General features: G+C 40.2%; 1 protein-coding gene across 1 annotated transcript in view; it reads right to left on the bottom strand.

Annotated features, from left to right (window-relative positions):
- LOC124798078 overlaps positions 1 to 8,761 on the bottom strand; it is a 362,131-nt gene extending 353,370 nt beyond the window's left edge. Inside the window, exons 1-2 of the mRNA XM_047261317.1 lie at positions 8,565 to 8,761; positions 5,277 to 5,363 (exon numbers count right to left, since the gene is read on the bottom strand). Coding sequence (XP_047117273.1) covers positions 5,277 to 5,306 — 30 coding nt within the window. The 5' untranslated portion in view covers positions 5,307 to 5,363; positions 8,565 to 8,761. The remainder of the gene's footprint in view (positions 1 to 5,276; positions 5,364 to 8,564) is intronic.
- Positions 8,762 to 16,858: the final 8,097 nt, after the last annotated feature.

The following is a 16,858-nucleotide window of genomic DNA, read 5'->3' as shown; positions in this document are numbered from 1 at the left end:
AGGACCCGCAATTGCGTCGACACCTTTCTGAATAATGAAAGGGTTGACCGTGGAAAAGTCGTGACCTTCGTCAGACCGAGAAACAACAAGGAACTGTGGCAACGATGGAAGAACCGTCTGTGGCTGAGACTCAGTGAACTTACGTTTGTGAGCAGACATAGTGGAAGGTGAGGAAACCATTGCGGAAGAATCCCCCATGATTACCGGCGTCTCCGATGGCGCGCTCCTCCCTTGTGGGGGCCCTCACCGAGGGCACACCCGCCTTAGGTGATTGTTCACACCTCAGGTCACACCTCCCGACAAACGGACGGAGGGACCAATCGGCACTTTCGGAAGGTATCAGCTCGGGTAATCACCCCTCCCTGGGCCTGGCCTGTACCAGGGGGTACGTACGTGTCCTACCTGTCTACCCGGGGCGGGGAATTACGCGTTACCCCGTCACCGGCTACGCATGGAAGTGCGTGGGTCGGCCTTCAGACACGCACAGGGAGGAAGAAAGAGAAAGGGAAAGGAAAGAAGAGGGGGTCTCAAACGCCGCAGCGGAGAAAAGGGTAAAGAGAAGAGGTAAGGAAAAGAGAAGGACAAAGGAAGGAAGAAGACATACAAGCAAGGAAGAAGAAGAATGTGGCACATTTACAAGCGTCCGTCTCCGGACGTAGGCGCAAACCATACTCCCAGAGGGGGAGAAAGTGAAGGAAAGAACCAGAGGTGAGGGGGGGGGGGGTGAAGACAGGGGATGGGGAAGGATGCGGAAAGGGAAGGTATGCAGCCCGGAAAGGAAGGAAGGCCACATTAGCTCGGGGCCCCGTGCTCGCTACGCACGTATCCACAAAAGAGTTGTGGATCCCCTGGGGGGACTCGATTATGTGTCTGAGAGAATGAACCATTCGAGATGATGGGCAAGCCGGGCAGTGCAGGATAGGTCCAAATGGGAATAGGTATGTGTGATGTCTGAAAGGAACGTGAGTGCTCCTGAGTTAAGACAGAAGAGGTTACATTGATTGAGAGGTCAGCTAACGGGGCACCTCTCAGACAAGTTCTGGAAGAAACCTGAAAGCGATGGTGCACATTACAGTCATTGAGCTGCAGAAAGGCGTGAGGTAGCTGCCCAAAAAGCTGGAGGAACTCTGCCCTGGTGACATCAAATAACGGAGGGATGGAAATGGTACAAAGGGAAAAGGTCAAATGAGGGAGGAAAAGGCGAACTACAACAGCTTGATGGCGGGTGTCAGGGAAATGGGTTGACTATGAACATCATCCAATATGAGAAGCATTACTCCCCACGAGATAGAACGCCGTCCTCAGGGGGAAGAGCAAAGCAGACCAGGAAGAAATGCGAGATCTCATAGCAGTCATGAGGATGCAATTTTTGTTCCTGAAGGCAGAGAACAAGTCAACACTGTGATTCTAAGAGCAGCAGTAAATCCTCTTTGCTGGATCAAAGACCATGAACGTTCCATTAGAGGAGAGTCATGATGAGAAAAAAAATGAGAGGGCATCATTTTGGTAGCTGCAGAGTGCCAGCCTTCAAAGACTCACTGCTGCAGGGAACAGAAGGAGGAGGATGCTGCTCCACGAGGTCTATAGAAGTGTCAGCATTCTTCTGTTGGCCTGTGGAGTCCAGTGCAGAGAAATTGTAGGTGGTGCGCACTGGCGACACGGTGGTCGGACGGGTGAGGGTAACACGTGACGACACCATTGGAGAGGCCCTTCAACTCGTCGTAGGAGAAGACCGGTTGCCTTTGTTGGTCTTCTTGGAGCCTTTCCAGTTGGCAGAGGAAAACTCAGATGTTGGTTGGCTGGAGGGATGTAGGAAGTTTTCATGGGAGTTTTCCTTCTGTTCTTTCCGGCCGCCGGTTGTGTAGCTGGTGACTTTGCCCTGTGAGGCGAAAGTTGGAGTTGCATGCTGGTGGAGGAGACAGCTACCATGACACTGGGTGATTTTACAATCATGGTGTTGAATTTGAGGTCACATGTCTGTGTGGGCATGTCCTTCATGGACCAAGACATATCAAGAACAGTACTGTAGATGCCAAATAGTAGAATGCAGGGTTTCTGACTGGCCAACAACTTGCGAGCAACTGGGTAAGGCACTTTTTCCTTCACTTGGATCTCCTGGAAAGCCTGTTCACCAAGATACAAGGGACAATCGCGGGAAGAGGCAACATGGTCGCCATTGCAGTTGATACAGCAGGGAGGAGGAGGGAGACAAACGCTGTTGTGAGCATCCCTACCACAGGTTACACATTTGGCTGCCTGTCGACAGGACTCTCGATAGCGGTTCTAACAATGACACAGGTAGCAGCGCATCAGGTTCACAACATACGGTCTGAAGGTGATAACATCATAACCTGCTTTGATCTTTGACGGAAGAACCACTCTATCAAAAGTGAGAAAGAGATTGCGTGTGGGCACTAAGGAGGCATCTACTTTTTTCATTACCTGATGGACAGCAATGACACCCTAATCAGAGAGGTGCATTTGGAGTTCTGCCTCGGTCAGACCATTGAGCAGCCTAGTGTAAATAACACCATGGGAAGAATTCAGCATTCGATAGACCTCGACACGAACAGCATAGCCATGGAGGAGCAAAGCTGCAAACAGTTGTGCTTGAGAATAAGAAGAAGTGTCAAAAAGCAAAATGCCACTGCATAAACGAGAGCAGGATTTCGCACAATTGCATCAACACCTTTACTGACACCTTTCCAAACAATGAACAAATTCACCGTAGTGAAAGACTGACCATCTTCTGTATGTGAAACCACAAGGAACCACGGTCCAGCTGGGAGAGTGTTTGAATTCTCAGCCTCATTCTGTTTACATTTCGTAGACGTTGACCGTGAAGATGATTGGCTCAATGCGAGAAAATCCCCCACGATTGCCATGGCACACTCCTTACAACTGGAGGCCCCATTAGAAGGGGGTGCACCCACCTTAGGTGACTGTTCACACATCAGGTCACACCTCCTGAACACCTGACTGATGGACCAATCGGCAATTTGGGAAGGTAGCAGCTCAGGCAATCACCCCTCCCTGAACCTGGCCTGTACCAGGGAGTACGTGCAAACCCTACCTCTTGACTCGAGGCTGGAAATTATACATGTTACACAGTCACCTGCTATGCATCAGAACCGTGTGCCAGCCTTCAGGAGCTCACAGGGAAGCAGAAGAAAAAGAGGAACCTCAAACACCGAAGCAGAGGAAGGATAGGGGAAGGTGAATGAAGAAAGAAAAAAGGAATGAAAAACAGTGGACAGTATTTTGATATTGACAACCAAAAATTCAGAATACATTTCCAAAAATAGGCCAGACACGTTCCCCAAGGTAGGGGAAAGGAACACCAAGAGAATAGACATGCATATGGAAGGAAAAATATACTGCAAAGACTGGACCCCATGGTAGGCAAGCACGAACCTGCCAAAGAGTACTGCGCTCGTTAAGTGAGTCAGTTGTTTACAATTTGTTTTGCTTGTTATACTAATTGCATGTTATGGGAGGTGCATGTTAAGTGAGGTTCCACAGTACTTCAACAATTATAATTTACTGATTGTGTATTCCTTGTATGTCTTGAACATTGTTATGTTTGTAACACAGGCTGATGAAATAAGCATACCGAATATCGACATTCATAACTGCAATACACAAAACAGATGGGGTCATCATTATTGTTTACACTCACTCAAATATTTTTAAGGGTGGTAAATGTATAAATAATAGTATATTATGTGTATGATATGATACAAAAGCTGTCAAAGACTTTAAAGTTGTTATGGACAAATAAAAGTTATTATTATATGTTCATAATATGCACCATGTAAATTATCATTGGATACTTGTCCCATATGTAGTATAGATTTTCTCACTTCATCCTGCAGTTTTAGTTTTTATAATAAAAAGTGCATTACATATGATAAAGTGTATGTAATATGGTGCAAATATAAATACCACGTTAAGCTACAGCCCAGGTTAAGCTACAGCTCAACCTGTTACCAAACTGTTATTTCACACTCATATTCATTGGCCTTGCCAACTCACAAGCAAATTATTGCCTGCCACCCTAACCTAGATCTTGGGATACACTACAGGTAAGTCTGGTACCAGAGTCAAAATTTCAGATGGGATCCACTACCAGAATCTCACTAACCTTTTTTTTTTTTTTTTTTTTTTTTTGGGGGGGGGGGGGGGGGGGAGGGGGGGGGCGCACAATGTCTGACATTCACAAATGAAATACAAAAACCAAAATTTCCCAAATACCATCCACATAACATAAGTCACCATACTTCAAAGAATACGATCGCACATAGTCTTCAGACCCCCAAAATTTTCAGGTAAGACAGAGACAGTAATACACACAACAAATACTTCATAACATTGGCTGCAAATGTTACTCTGAGACAAGGAAGTTTGCAGAGGAGAGGGAACTGTTTTGTGCAACATCAAATCAGCTGAATATATGTCATTAAAAAGCATGTAAATACTCAGTCTGTTGCCACATTTACATAAATTCTGTTTAACAATCAGCAAACTGACACATTCCACATCTTGTGTGGCATATAACTTAAATGGTGTACAGCATGATATGTAATTAGTGACATGCAATTTATTTTTGTAACAAATTATCTGAAAAGAATTTAATTAATTAGCTTCTAGTATTCCCACTCAATACAAGTATTTTCTCTTTGGCTGAAAGACTGGTACGCAAATCAACAAGAAGGAAAAACAACATGCAGTGACATATAAATGAACAAAAAACAATCATTATGCAATGGAAAAAGTTATGAAATCAGCATTATTAACTGCTTCGAGTGGGGGCGAGGTGGGGAGGGAGAACCATGTTGGTATAAATGCACCAAGAGGCACATACCATGAAATTCTTGTCTCGACTACAAAATATTCATTTTATTTCTTCCTTGCACGTTTCAGCTTTTTACCACTGTCGAATGAACAGAACACTGGCAATAAAAACTAATGTGTCCAACTTACTCTTACCTAATGCTTGGTAAGAGTAAGTGGGATGTGATATTTTGTACTGGGTGTCCTGTTTCTCAGTCAATTGCAAAAGGCATGTGAGGAAGAAATAAAATAAATGTTTTGTCGTCAAGGCAGGAGTTTCACTGTAAGTGCAAAATGTGAACACCAGGTGCCATAAAGCTTTCATACAATATGCATCCAAAATTGCAGGAGGGCACGTGTAATCTGGGGAAGTGTGCTTGGGAGAGGTTCCAGGAAACCAATTTGCTGCTCAGTCATTACTTAAAACCAACTTAGTAACTTACCCTTTGAGCACCCCATTTGGAGTTATCCATATGGTCGCAAACTGCTAGCCCAAGGTTCCTTTATTTCATGTCTTCTCCTTCCTGGAACTATAAGGTCAGTTGTTTAAGAGTCTATTAAACTAGTAAATGCAGAAGCTGTTTTATTCATTAATGAGTGTGTGTGTGTGTGTGTGTGTGTGTGTGTGTGTGTGTGAGTGAGAGTGAGAGAGAGAGTGAGAGAGAGAGAGAGAGAGAGAGAGAGAGAGATATGGGAGAGCAGGGATGGCAGCTGGGTGATTAATAGTAAAAGCTACTGCAATATCAGAACAGAACCCGCCTCCGTGGCCAAGGTCACTAACATATGCTTGTGCGGTGGCACTTGACCTGATGGTAAGCCAATTTGAATGCTGACGGTGGAAAAAATCTTCACTGCCAGTAGTTGGCCGGCAAGGAGAGCAGAGGTGGTGGCATAAAGTTCCTGATCACAAGTTTGTGCCAATGTCTGGTTTAAATACCAAACCTCTCCACTGTATAAAGTGAGGGCATGTGTTGACGATGATCTATCCATCGATGGGGATGTTTAGTTTGGCGGCCGCCTTGGTGTTATTCGCAAGGAGTAGGCTATGTGCTGGCTCTAGGTTTCACCCTCCACACACTCACAGTATTGCAAAAAAAGTAATGGGGCTTCTTGTAAATAAATACCAGTACAGTAAATAGTATAAACTAGAAAAGCACTTAGATATGCTCAAGAACAGTTATGAAACAATGGGGCAAAAATTAACTTGTTAACGGAATTAGGGCCTACTGAAGGAAAAGAAGATCATATAATAATGAATAAAATGCAAATTATAAAAATTGTTACTAGCTGTTGCCTCCTCACAAACCATGTCAGTTTGATTAACAGGGAAAGTTCACATCACAATTGTGCCAGCCCCAACTCTTTACTGGAATGTGCACAATGGTGCTATACTCAGCAGACAATAAGTCCAGAGGTGTACTACAATTGAAATTCTTGGTTGTGGTGACAAAACTCCAAGCAACAAACTGCACATCTGAAACCTATGACAATTTTAACTTAACAGATATCTGAATGTAGCTCCAGCCTGATGTAGTCATTAGTGTTGTTACATTTCCTTTCGCCAAGAATATGCCTAAGTTAACTGACAAAGAATGAAAGTAGATTTAACGCTGGCTAATATGATAAGCCTCCAGTTTTCACCTTTCTGTGTTTCCTTCAGTGAACTGTAATTAAATTTCAGACTAAATAAATGCAACAAAGATAGTAACATTTGCATACATGTATGCATAGCAGACAACACCAAGTACACAAAATTCCATGACATAATAATCAGTGAACATGTATTAATAATGAATTAAGAGGGTCGGCCTTTTTGCAAGAAAACAACTTTCTTTAATACTAAAATATGTTTCACCACAGTTGCAACATCCTCAGCATTAATTTGATTGTTTTTTTTTTTTTAAATTACATTTGTACTATACACTTTTTAGCAGGAGAAAAAGTAAGTAAGTGCCGCCTGGGATAAGTAATATACAACAACGATAAGCCTAAAACAGCAGCATATGACGCTATATTATTAGAAAATATAGTTTAAATACAAAAATTCAGTTCAGACATTGCCCTAACACCTCACGTTGCAGACTTCATGGCATATTAATTTTGATTTGTGATTGACTTTTGTTTGCAACCACAGGGTGCACACAATATAAAACAAGGCACAATACAAATGTAACTTAAAGAACAAAACACTGCTGTAACATTTTCCTAACCTACATAAAATCTGAATATATGTATTTCAGGGATAAAAAACAAAAAACAATAACAACAATGAGGATGTCACAACTGAGGTGAAACATGTTTGAATATTAAAAAAAAAATGTTCTTGCAAAAAGGCTGACCCTTTTAATTCATTATTACTTATATTCTGTAAGCATGAGCATAGAGCTTAAAATTCCAATAAAAATGCAACTGTAAATTGGATAAGCACATAGAATATAGGCCTATATGTGGAAAACTAATTTTTGACCTGCAACTCCCACATAAACTCAGCTACCTAGACACAAATATTATAACACCGATATACCATGAACTAATTCATTCTACATTAATTTACGACAATTTCATGGGAAGGCACCTTCCAATCAAACATTAACAGAGACCCAAAATGTAAAAGAGAGCAATAGGAATGACAGCCAGCCTTAAATGGAGAAAATCATTAACGCCAGCATTTAAAGCACTTAAATATTATGAAGCATGAACAGACGTGAACTTTTCGGCTGGGCAGAATTAAAATGTTCTGAAAACACCGTGACACAAGGCACTGTCACTTCTTATATGAGCCCATAGACAACACTATGAAAAGCCATCATACGTAGCCTATGTCCAAACGACCTAGGAAAACTCCTTTCAAACTTGTGAGGGATAAAAAACATATTTTCAAAACATCTTTGATAGAAAACTGTTACTACAGTATAAATGATTTTACTCATACCACAGTGTAACACAAATTACAATTAATATTATGTACAAAACGGAGATGTCGCTAATATAAAACACAAAACCTGTTCATAAAAATGTGAAAAACTCTTACACCACACAGAATTTATACACATACTGCATGGCTGCTTTAAGAAAAATGGTAATTAAAATTGTATAGGCCTAGAATATTGATGTACAAATAATAATTTGCTAAATCCTAGTTATTAAATACATCTACTTTTCAATGATTTTGATACGAATTTCGATTGATACACACAATGTACGTTGTCTATGGGCTAAATAAACATGTAAATGAACTCAAATACGATGATAAAATATTAATACAAGGAAAAGTCGGTTTGATGGCCCAAGAACGTCTAATAGTCTGCAATTAAAATCCCAAAAACAGTAGCGCACTTTTGGAATCTAGACAACAACTCTTTAACCACAATTAATTGGTACCGGCACAAAGGACAGTAATACGAAATTTGTATGAAATGCTGATCATTAAGTGGTACACAGAGCCAACCAACTTGCACAACTGCAGAGAATTTATGTTTAACGTAGCCTATGACGCGAATTAAATCTATAACTGAGGGCAATCACAACTTTCATAAAATATTATTAAATGCGATAAGCCAGTAGTCTGCAAATTGTATTACGCTATGTAAAAACCGAACCATTAGTTTCTAGCTTCCGTACGGTGCATCTGTAATCACTTTATATTTTCATATCTTGACCACTTAACACAAATCATAGGAAATAATTATATATACAAACATAGTTATTTTTCAGTATGTTACGTTTAGTACCAGCATTTGTGTTTAGCGGGGAATAGCTGTCATAATAGATGTTACTTGGTAGAAATTTAGGATAACTTTCGGAGATATTTCAAACGAGACCAGCATTCTGGGAGACGAAATATGTCAGAAATGATACACACAGCATATTTATTTCTGGCGAAAATATGCAAGCACTTGAACCGTTCGCGCTCAATACTTTCACAGTCATTTTTAGCGCCATGTTGTTTCGTACCAGTCGACCGCGCTAGCACTATCACATTTCGACCTCTCGATTTCAAATACAAATATAAATGTTTTATTCCACCGTTGAGTATATTTACATGGAATTGGTGTCGTCAGGAATCACATTATAATAATAACAATAACAATAATAATATAAACTTCTCCATTGCAAATATTATTAACTGTTGTTGTTGACGTGGTCTTCAGTCCTGAGACTGGTTTGATGCAGCTCTCCATGCTACTCTATCCTGTGCAAGCTTCTTCATCTCCCAGTACCTACTGCAGCCTACATCCTTCTGAATCTGCTTGGTGTATTCATCTCTTGGTCTCCCTCTACGATTTTTACCCTCCACGCTGCCCTCCAATACTAAATTGGTGATCCCTCGATGTATAGAGGGTCTAAACAAGGGCGATGTACTTGAGGACAATATTATGGAAATGGAAGAGGATGTAGATGAAGATGAAATGGGAGATATGATACTGCGTGAAGAGTTTGACAGAGCACTGAAAGACCTGAGTCGAAACAAGGCCCCCGGAGTAGACAATATTCCATTGGAACTACTGACGGCCGTGGGAGAGCCAGTCCTGACAAAACTCTACCATCTGGTGAGCAAGATGTATGAAACAGGCGAAATACCCTCAGACTTCAAGAAGAATATAATAATTCCAATCCCAAAGAAAGCAGGTGTTGACAGATGTGAAAATTACCGAACTATCAGCTTAATAAGTCACAGCTGCAAAATACTAACACGAATTCTTTACAGACGAATGGAAAAACTAGTAGAAGCCGACCTCGGGGAAGATCAGTTTGGATTCCGTAGAAACACTGGAACACGTGAGGCAATACTGACCTTAAGACTTATCTTAGAAGAAAGATTAAGGAAAGGCAAACCTACGTTTCTAGCATTTGTAGACTTAGAGAAAGCTTTTGACAATGTTGACTGGAATACTCTCTTTCAAATTCTAAAGGTGGCAGGGGTAAAATACAGGGAGCGAAAAGCTATTTACAATTTGTACAGAAACCAGATGGCAGTTATAAGAGTCGAGGGACATGAAAGGGAAGCAGTGGTTGGGAAGGGAGTAAGACAGGGTTGTAGCCTCTCCCCGATGTTGTTCAATCTGTATATTGAGCAAGCAGTAAAGGAAACAAAAGAAATATTTGGAGTAGGTATTAAAATTCATGGAGAAGAAATAAAAACTTTGAGGTTCGCCGATGACATTGTAATTCTGTCAGAGACAGCAAAGGACTTGGAAGAGCAGTTGAATGGAATGGACAGTGTCTTGAAAGGAGGATATAAGATGAACATCAACAAAAGCAAAACAAGGATAATGGAATGTAGTCTAATTAAGTCGGGTGATGCTGAGGGAATTAGATTAGGAAATGAGGCACTTAAAGTAGTAAAGGAGTTTTGCTATTTGGGGAGCAAAATAACTGATGATGGTCGAAGTAGAGAGGATATAAAATGTAGGCTGGCAATGGCAAGGAAAGCGTTTCTGAAGAAGAGAAATTTGTTAACATCCAGTATTGATTTAAGTGTCAGGAAGTCATTTCTGAAAGTATTCGTATGGAGTGTAGCCATGTATGGAAGTGAAACATGGACGATAAATAGTTTGGACAAGAAGAGAATAGAAGCTTTCGAAATGTGGTGCTACAGAAGAATGCTGAAGATTAGATGGGTAGATCACATAACTAATGAGGAAGTATTGAATAGGATCGGGGAGAAGAGAAGTTTGTGGCACAACTTGACCAGAAGAAGGGATCGGTTGGTAGGACATGTTCTGAGGCATCAAGGGATCACCAATTTAGTATTGGAGGGCAGCGTGGAGGGTAAAAATCGTAGAGGGAGACCAAGAGATGAATACACTAAGCAGATTCAGAAGGATGTAGGTTGCAGTAGGTACTGGGAGATGAAAAAGCTTGCACAGGATAGAGTAGCATGGAGAGCTGCATCAAACCAGTCTCAGGACTGAAGACCACAACAACAACAACTCGATGTCTCAGGACATGTCCTACCAACCGATCCCTTCTTCTAGTCAAGTTGTGCCACAAGCTTCTCTTCTCCCCTATTCTATTCAATACCTCCTCATTAGTTATGTGATCAACCCACCTAATCTTCAGCATTCTTCTGTAGCACCACATTTCGAAAGCTTCTATTCTCTTCTTGTCTAAGCTATTTATCGTCCATGCTTCACTTCCATACATGGCTACATTCCATACAAATACTTTCAAAAACGAGTTCCTGACACTTAAAACCAATACTCGATGTTAACAACTTTCTCTTCCTAAGAAACGCTTTCCTTGCCATTTCAAGTCTACATTTTATATCCTCTCTACTTCGACCATGATCAGTCATTTTGCTCCCCAAATAGCAAAACTCCTTTACTACTTTAAGTGTGTCATTTCCTAATCTAATTCCCACAGCAACACCCGACTTAATTCGACTACATTCCATTAATTACAATACAATAATCCAAGATGGATACAATACGTATTTGCGCAAATGTCAATAGCAACAAGAAGTTTGCTAATAGATCAATTACAAGATCTATGAACCACATAGTTCAGTGAGTGGCAAATACATAATCAAACAGATAATTTTTCTTTTGCCATTTAAACACTAATTTTCATCCTACGGAATTGCCCCATAATAGTATTCCATAACACAGGTGAGAATGAAATAATGCATAATATGCATATAAAAGAAGTTCTTTGCTGACACTGCTCTTCAGCTTGTATAGCAGATATATGGCACGTGCCAATTTGCCACATACCTTCCCTATAGCTTTTGAGCTATATGAAATCATAATAATTTTACTGTTTTGTTATCATGACTGGGAGTATTTAGATTGAATACAATAGCTTCAGTTTTACTATCATTCTTCTGCAGTACATTTGCTGCAAACCAAGTAGTGCACATCTCCAATGCCACTGCCATGCTGTGTTGTACATTTTTTAGATTGGTATCACATGTGATGAATGTTGTCTCATCAGCATACAGCACTGCCCACATGATACATGTGGTGTCACCGCCAGACACCACACTTGCTAGGTGGTAGCCTTTAAATCGGTCGCGGTCCGCTAGTATACGTCGGACCCGCGTGTCGCCACTGTCAGTGATTGCAGACCGAGCGCCACCACACGGCAGGTCTAGAGAGACGTCCTGGCACTCGCCCCAGTTGTACAGCAGACTTCCCTAGCGATGCTACACTGACAAATACGCTCTCATTTGCCGAGACGATATTTAGCATAGCCTTCAGCTACGTCATTTGCTACGACCTACCAAGGCGCCATTACCAGTTTATATTGCTATTATAATTCTGTATCATCAAGATCGATGTTCTACAATTATGGATTAAAGTTAAGTATTGCAGAAGCTATGTACTATTTTTGGCTACTATAATTCCTTGTCATTTTCCAGACCTCACGCCAGCCTGCGTGAGCTTAAACGCGTGCCTTTCGGCTTCCTCCAAACCCCGTGAATTGGCTCCTGCCAATTCACTACAATACAACTGCAGGTAAATCATTTATGTAACTAATGAAAAGGAAAGGTCCAAGAACAAATCCTTGAGGTATGCCCTTTACAACTGAGAGACATTCTGACATTTGATTATTTACCTTAACTAACTGTTTTCTACTGTCCAAGTGTGACTGCATTAAGCATAGAGCATTCTCTCTCGCTCCATAGTGGTAGAGTTTTTATGAGAATATTGTGGGAGACCATATCAAAAGCTTTTCTGAGATCCAACAGTGTTGCACAGATAATATCTTTATTTTCAAAACAATTGTATATTTTCGCTACCATACTCTCAACTGCTTTGACTGTAGAAAGGCTGGATCTGAAACCATGCCATGAGGAGGTGAGTATATCATTATGTTCGAAATATTGACTTATCTGTTTATGCATGCAGTATTCTATTATTTTTGATATTATGGGTATAAGTGATACTGGTCGATAGTTATCTGGTAATGCTATATCTCCTTTCTTGTGTACTGGTTTAACTACAGATATTTTTAAAGATTCTAGATAATTACCTTCATTTAAAATTTTGTTGATTATTTTAGTCAGTGGCGATACAATTTGATTTCTGGTATATTTAATAACATAATTTGAGAGACCATAGTAATCCTCTGCTCTATAGTTACTCAGCTTAGCCAATGGTTCATTGACCATTTTCTCGGTTACACAAGTCCAGCGAAAGCTGTCTATCTCCTTACTGTTCATTTCTGGCAACAGTGCCTGTGCTTTAATCACATTCTCCATTATGCTCCTATCTGATTGAAGACTGACAAAATACACGTTAGAATATCAGGTGGAATTGGTGGCTGGTATATTTTATCATCACAGTTAGTTTCTGTTTTAATAATTTACCATGCAGCTTTGCATTTATTTACCGAGTTCAGTATATATGTATCATTTGCTTTGCTCTTAGCTGCCTTGATTTCAGACCTGTAAATTTTTTCCACTTTCATGTACATTTCCTTGTCATCATTGTTGTGCTTGGACCTATCATGATAGAGTAGCATTATGATTCTTATTCTACTTAGATGTGGGGTGTACCAGCTTTTTATATTTTGTAGTTTGGTGTAACGATTTTGCTTTGATATTTTCTTGCAGCATTTAGGACAACATGCATCAAAATTTTTAGTTAACAGTTCTAGAAATTTGTTGGTAGATTCATTTGCACCCGCAGTGGTTATTATTTTATCCTATTTTATTAAATTCAGTTCACTTATTAATTTGTTTAGCTCTGATTCGTTAATTGGTCTTATAATTTTTCTACAGTCTGTGGAAGGGTTTGTCTGAGCCATAGTTCCTAATGATCTGAAATGCCTAGCTTTATTGTGCTGAATTCTGTTTTGCTTAGATGAAAATTACAAATTATGTTATCTAAGACATGCTTCCTGTTTTGTGGGTTTGTCATTTACTCAACTTAAGGTAAGGAATTTTAATCTATTTAGTAAGTGATCAACATTTCTATTCTTAAACCTAATGTCTGTATTGATATCACCAAATTTTAGTATTCTGTAATTTTTTAATTTGAGTAGCAATAGTATCAGTTTCTCCAGAAGCTCCACAAACAGATCTTAATTTTGTTTTGGGGGATGGTATACTGAAGCTATTATCATTTCCTGGTTTCGCAACATTATGGATGCAGCTTCAAACTTTGCTTCTATGCACAGTCGACTTACATCTATAACTTCATAGATATGGTTCACACTATTTTTAACATGTACAGATAAACCAACATGTTTAGTACTTGTTCTACTGTAGCTAGTTGCCAATTCATATCCAAATGGTACACTTAATTTTAGTTCCTCATTCCTAAGTCAGTGTTCATTTATTGAAATCACAGTGCAGCTTAAGTTTTCCAGTCAATACTGAATTAAATAATTGTCATGGCCTTTTGGTACAAGTTTCTTTGTAACTTGGAAATGAAGATTATTCAGTAGATAAGTATTTCTATTTGCAATCAGTAGTTTTGGTTGTTTCTACAAGAATGTACCAAGTATTGTAATGTTTTACTGCTGTATGATTGGTTTACAATATTGGCTGTATTGTCGTAATATCGACTTTTCACCTCGATCATTTGGGAATTGAGTGGAGCGGCAGTATTTCATAGGTTTAGTGTGCAGACATACATTCAGAGTAAGACAGAGGCAGTCGAACGTGTTTGACAAAATCACTCTTATGTAGCCACGGATTTTCAAAGCAAGCTCATACGCTTGTGTCTGGTGACCCGCTGGTTGCGATGCTGATTGGCTGAAAGTTAAATTCATGGCGTCGTGTACAGTAGCCCAGGCTGTTCCAGCTCGTTGGCTCCGTTGTGAGCCGCAGAGCGCTCCCTGCTCCAGGGAGCCGTGTCGCTCGCTGTGACCATTCAATTGGGCCGGCACGCCGGCACGTCTGGCTGAGGCAGTTTTGATGTGCCAGCTGCGTCTTACAAGATCGACAACCTCATACTCTTAGCTGCTAAGACGTGGTGGCATGCTACACCAGGAAATACGATGTTCAGGAAATAAATAAGAAACAACTGTTTTACCAGAAATTGCATATTAAATTTATTGGGCCTCTGTATCTTGACATTTCCTTTTCATTACAAGATCAGAAATATCAGGCGTCAAAGTGTTTGCAGCTTTAATGCGGAGGATGGTTTTCATTGTTGTATCCTGAAGAAACGATCGTTCCTTACTGTTTACTCTTTTCATTGCTGAGAAAAGCTGCTCACAACAATACGTAAATCCAAACATCCACATGATCCGAGCGGCATTGTTGTGAAGCTTGGGAAATGTTATTTGCTGTAATAAACGATACCATCATGACAAATCCAGCGTGTTGTAGTACATCTCTTTCAACAAAGTTGAATTTTGCAAATCAATAATCTCCAATTGAAGTGACGATGACAACTCATCGGGGGAAACTGAAAAAGGAGTGCTGAACACCTTAAGTTCCATTTCCAAACTAGTGAGGTCTCGGAATCGTGTTTCAAACAACGTGCTGAGCTACTTTAACTTTGCTTGGTAATCGCTGAAAGTAGTACCTTCAGGTAGTTTTAAAGAAGCAAGACGATTGAAGAACGTTAAATGTCCATTACTCAACTGCCTCTCAAATAAACGTAGCTTTACCATGAACACTTTGATCTGGTCGTGCATGTCAATGATTAGCTGCCCTTTGCCCTGCAATCACAGATTTAAGTTATTCAGATGAATAGTTATGTCAGCTAGGAATGCCAGGTCTGATATCCATTTTATATCTTTCAGACAGCGGATTTCTTCCCCTTTCATTTTGAGGAAAAGGGATATATCCTCACAAAAGGCAAACAAAACATCAAGAACTTTTCCCCGACTCAGCCAATGGGCTGTACTGTGGTAAGGTATATCCCCATACTCCGCTTCCATATCTTTCAGGAATCCTTTGAATTGGCGATGATTCATACTCATCATCATCAGTTATCTGCTATATTAGCAGGTCCTTTGCCTCTCCATTTTCTGCAATCCATTGCTTCCTTCTTAAGGCTGCTGTATGTTGTACCGTCCATCATGTCATCCAGTATCTGGAATCTCTTCCTTCCTCGCTTCCTTTTCCCTTCTACATAACCTTCTAAAACTGTTTTTATCAGTCCGTCATTCTTTCTTAATATATGCCCAATCCAATTTCTTTTTCTTCTCTTTATTACATCTAGTAACTGCCTTTTCTCTCCCACTCTTCTCAGTACCTCTTCATTTTTTACTCTGTCCATCCAACTTATTCCTTCCATCTTCCGCCATGTCCAGATCTCAAAAGCCTCCAGCCTTTCTCTGTCTTTTTTCCTCATAGTCCATGTTTCAGCGCCATATAGAAGAACACTCCATACAAGACATTTTATGAGTCTCTTTCTGAGTTCTCTGTCCATACCGCTGCAGAAGATTCTCCTTTTCTTATAAAACGCCTCTTTTGCCATTGCTATCCTTGGTTTAATTTCTGTGGTGCACTTCCAGTCGGTGTCTATCCTGCTTCCAAGATACTTAAAATTTTGCACCTGTTCTAGTGTTTCTCCATTCAGCACAATTTTTATTTCCTTATTTCCTCCTATTGCCAATACTTTTGTTTTATTTGTGTTAATTTTCATTCCATATTTTTTTCCGTTAGTTGCAATGGTGTCCACCAAATCCTGTAATTCTTTTTCCCCTGTAGCTAGAAGGACCATGTCATCAGCAAATCTCAAGCACCCTACTCTTCTTCCTCCAATTTCTACTCCTTTGTCATCTAATGAGCATTGGTCAATCATATTTTCCAAGTACAGGTTGAAAAGAGTAGGTGATAAACAGCATCCTTGTCTTACTCCTTTCCCTAGTCTGATCCAGTTTGTACTTCCTCCTCTCACTTTAACTGAAACTTTTTGATTAAGGTACAATGAGTTTATAAGTCTTCTGGTTTTCCAGTCCACTCTCTTTTCCCTCATAGTAGTCGCCAGCTTGTCCCAAACCACATTGTCAAATGCCTTTTCTAAATCGATGAAGCACATATATAGGTCTCTTCCTTTTTCAATAAACCTTTCTCCCAAGATTCGTAGGAGCCCTATTGCATCTCTGGTGCCCGTAT

This window comes from Schistocerca piceifrons, chromosome 5 (assembly GCF_021461385.2).
Source record: "Schistocerca piceifrons isolate TAMUIC-IGC-003096 chromosome 5, iqSchPice1.1, whole genome shotgun sequence".
Lineage (NCBI taxonomy): Eukaryota > Metazoa > Arthropoda > Insecta > Orthoptera > Acrididae > Schistocerca > Schistocerca piceifrons.
The sequence above is the reverse complement of the archived record's forward strand: the minus strand, read 5'-3'. Positions and strand labels throughout refer to the sequence as shown.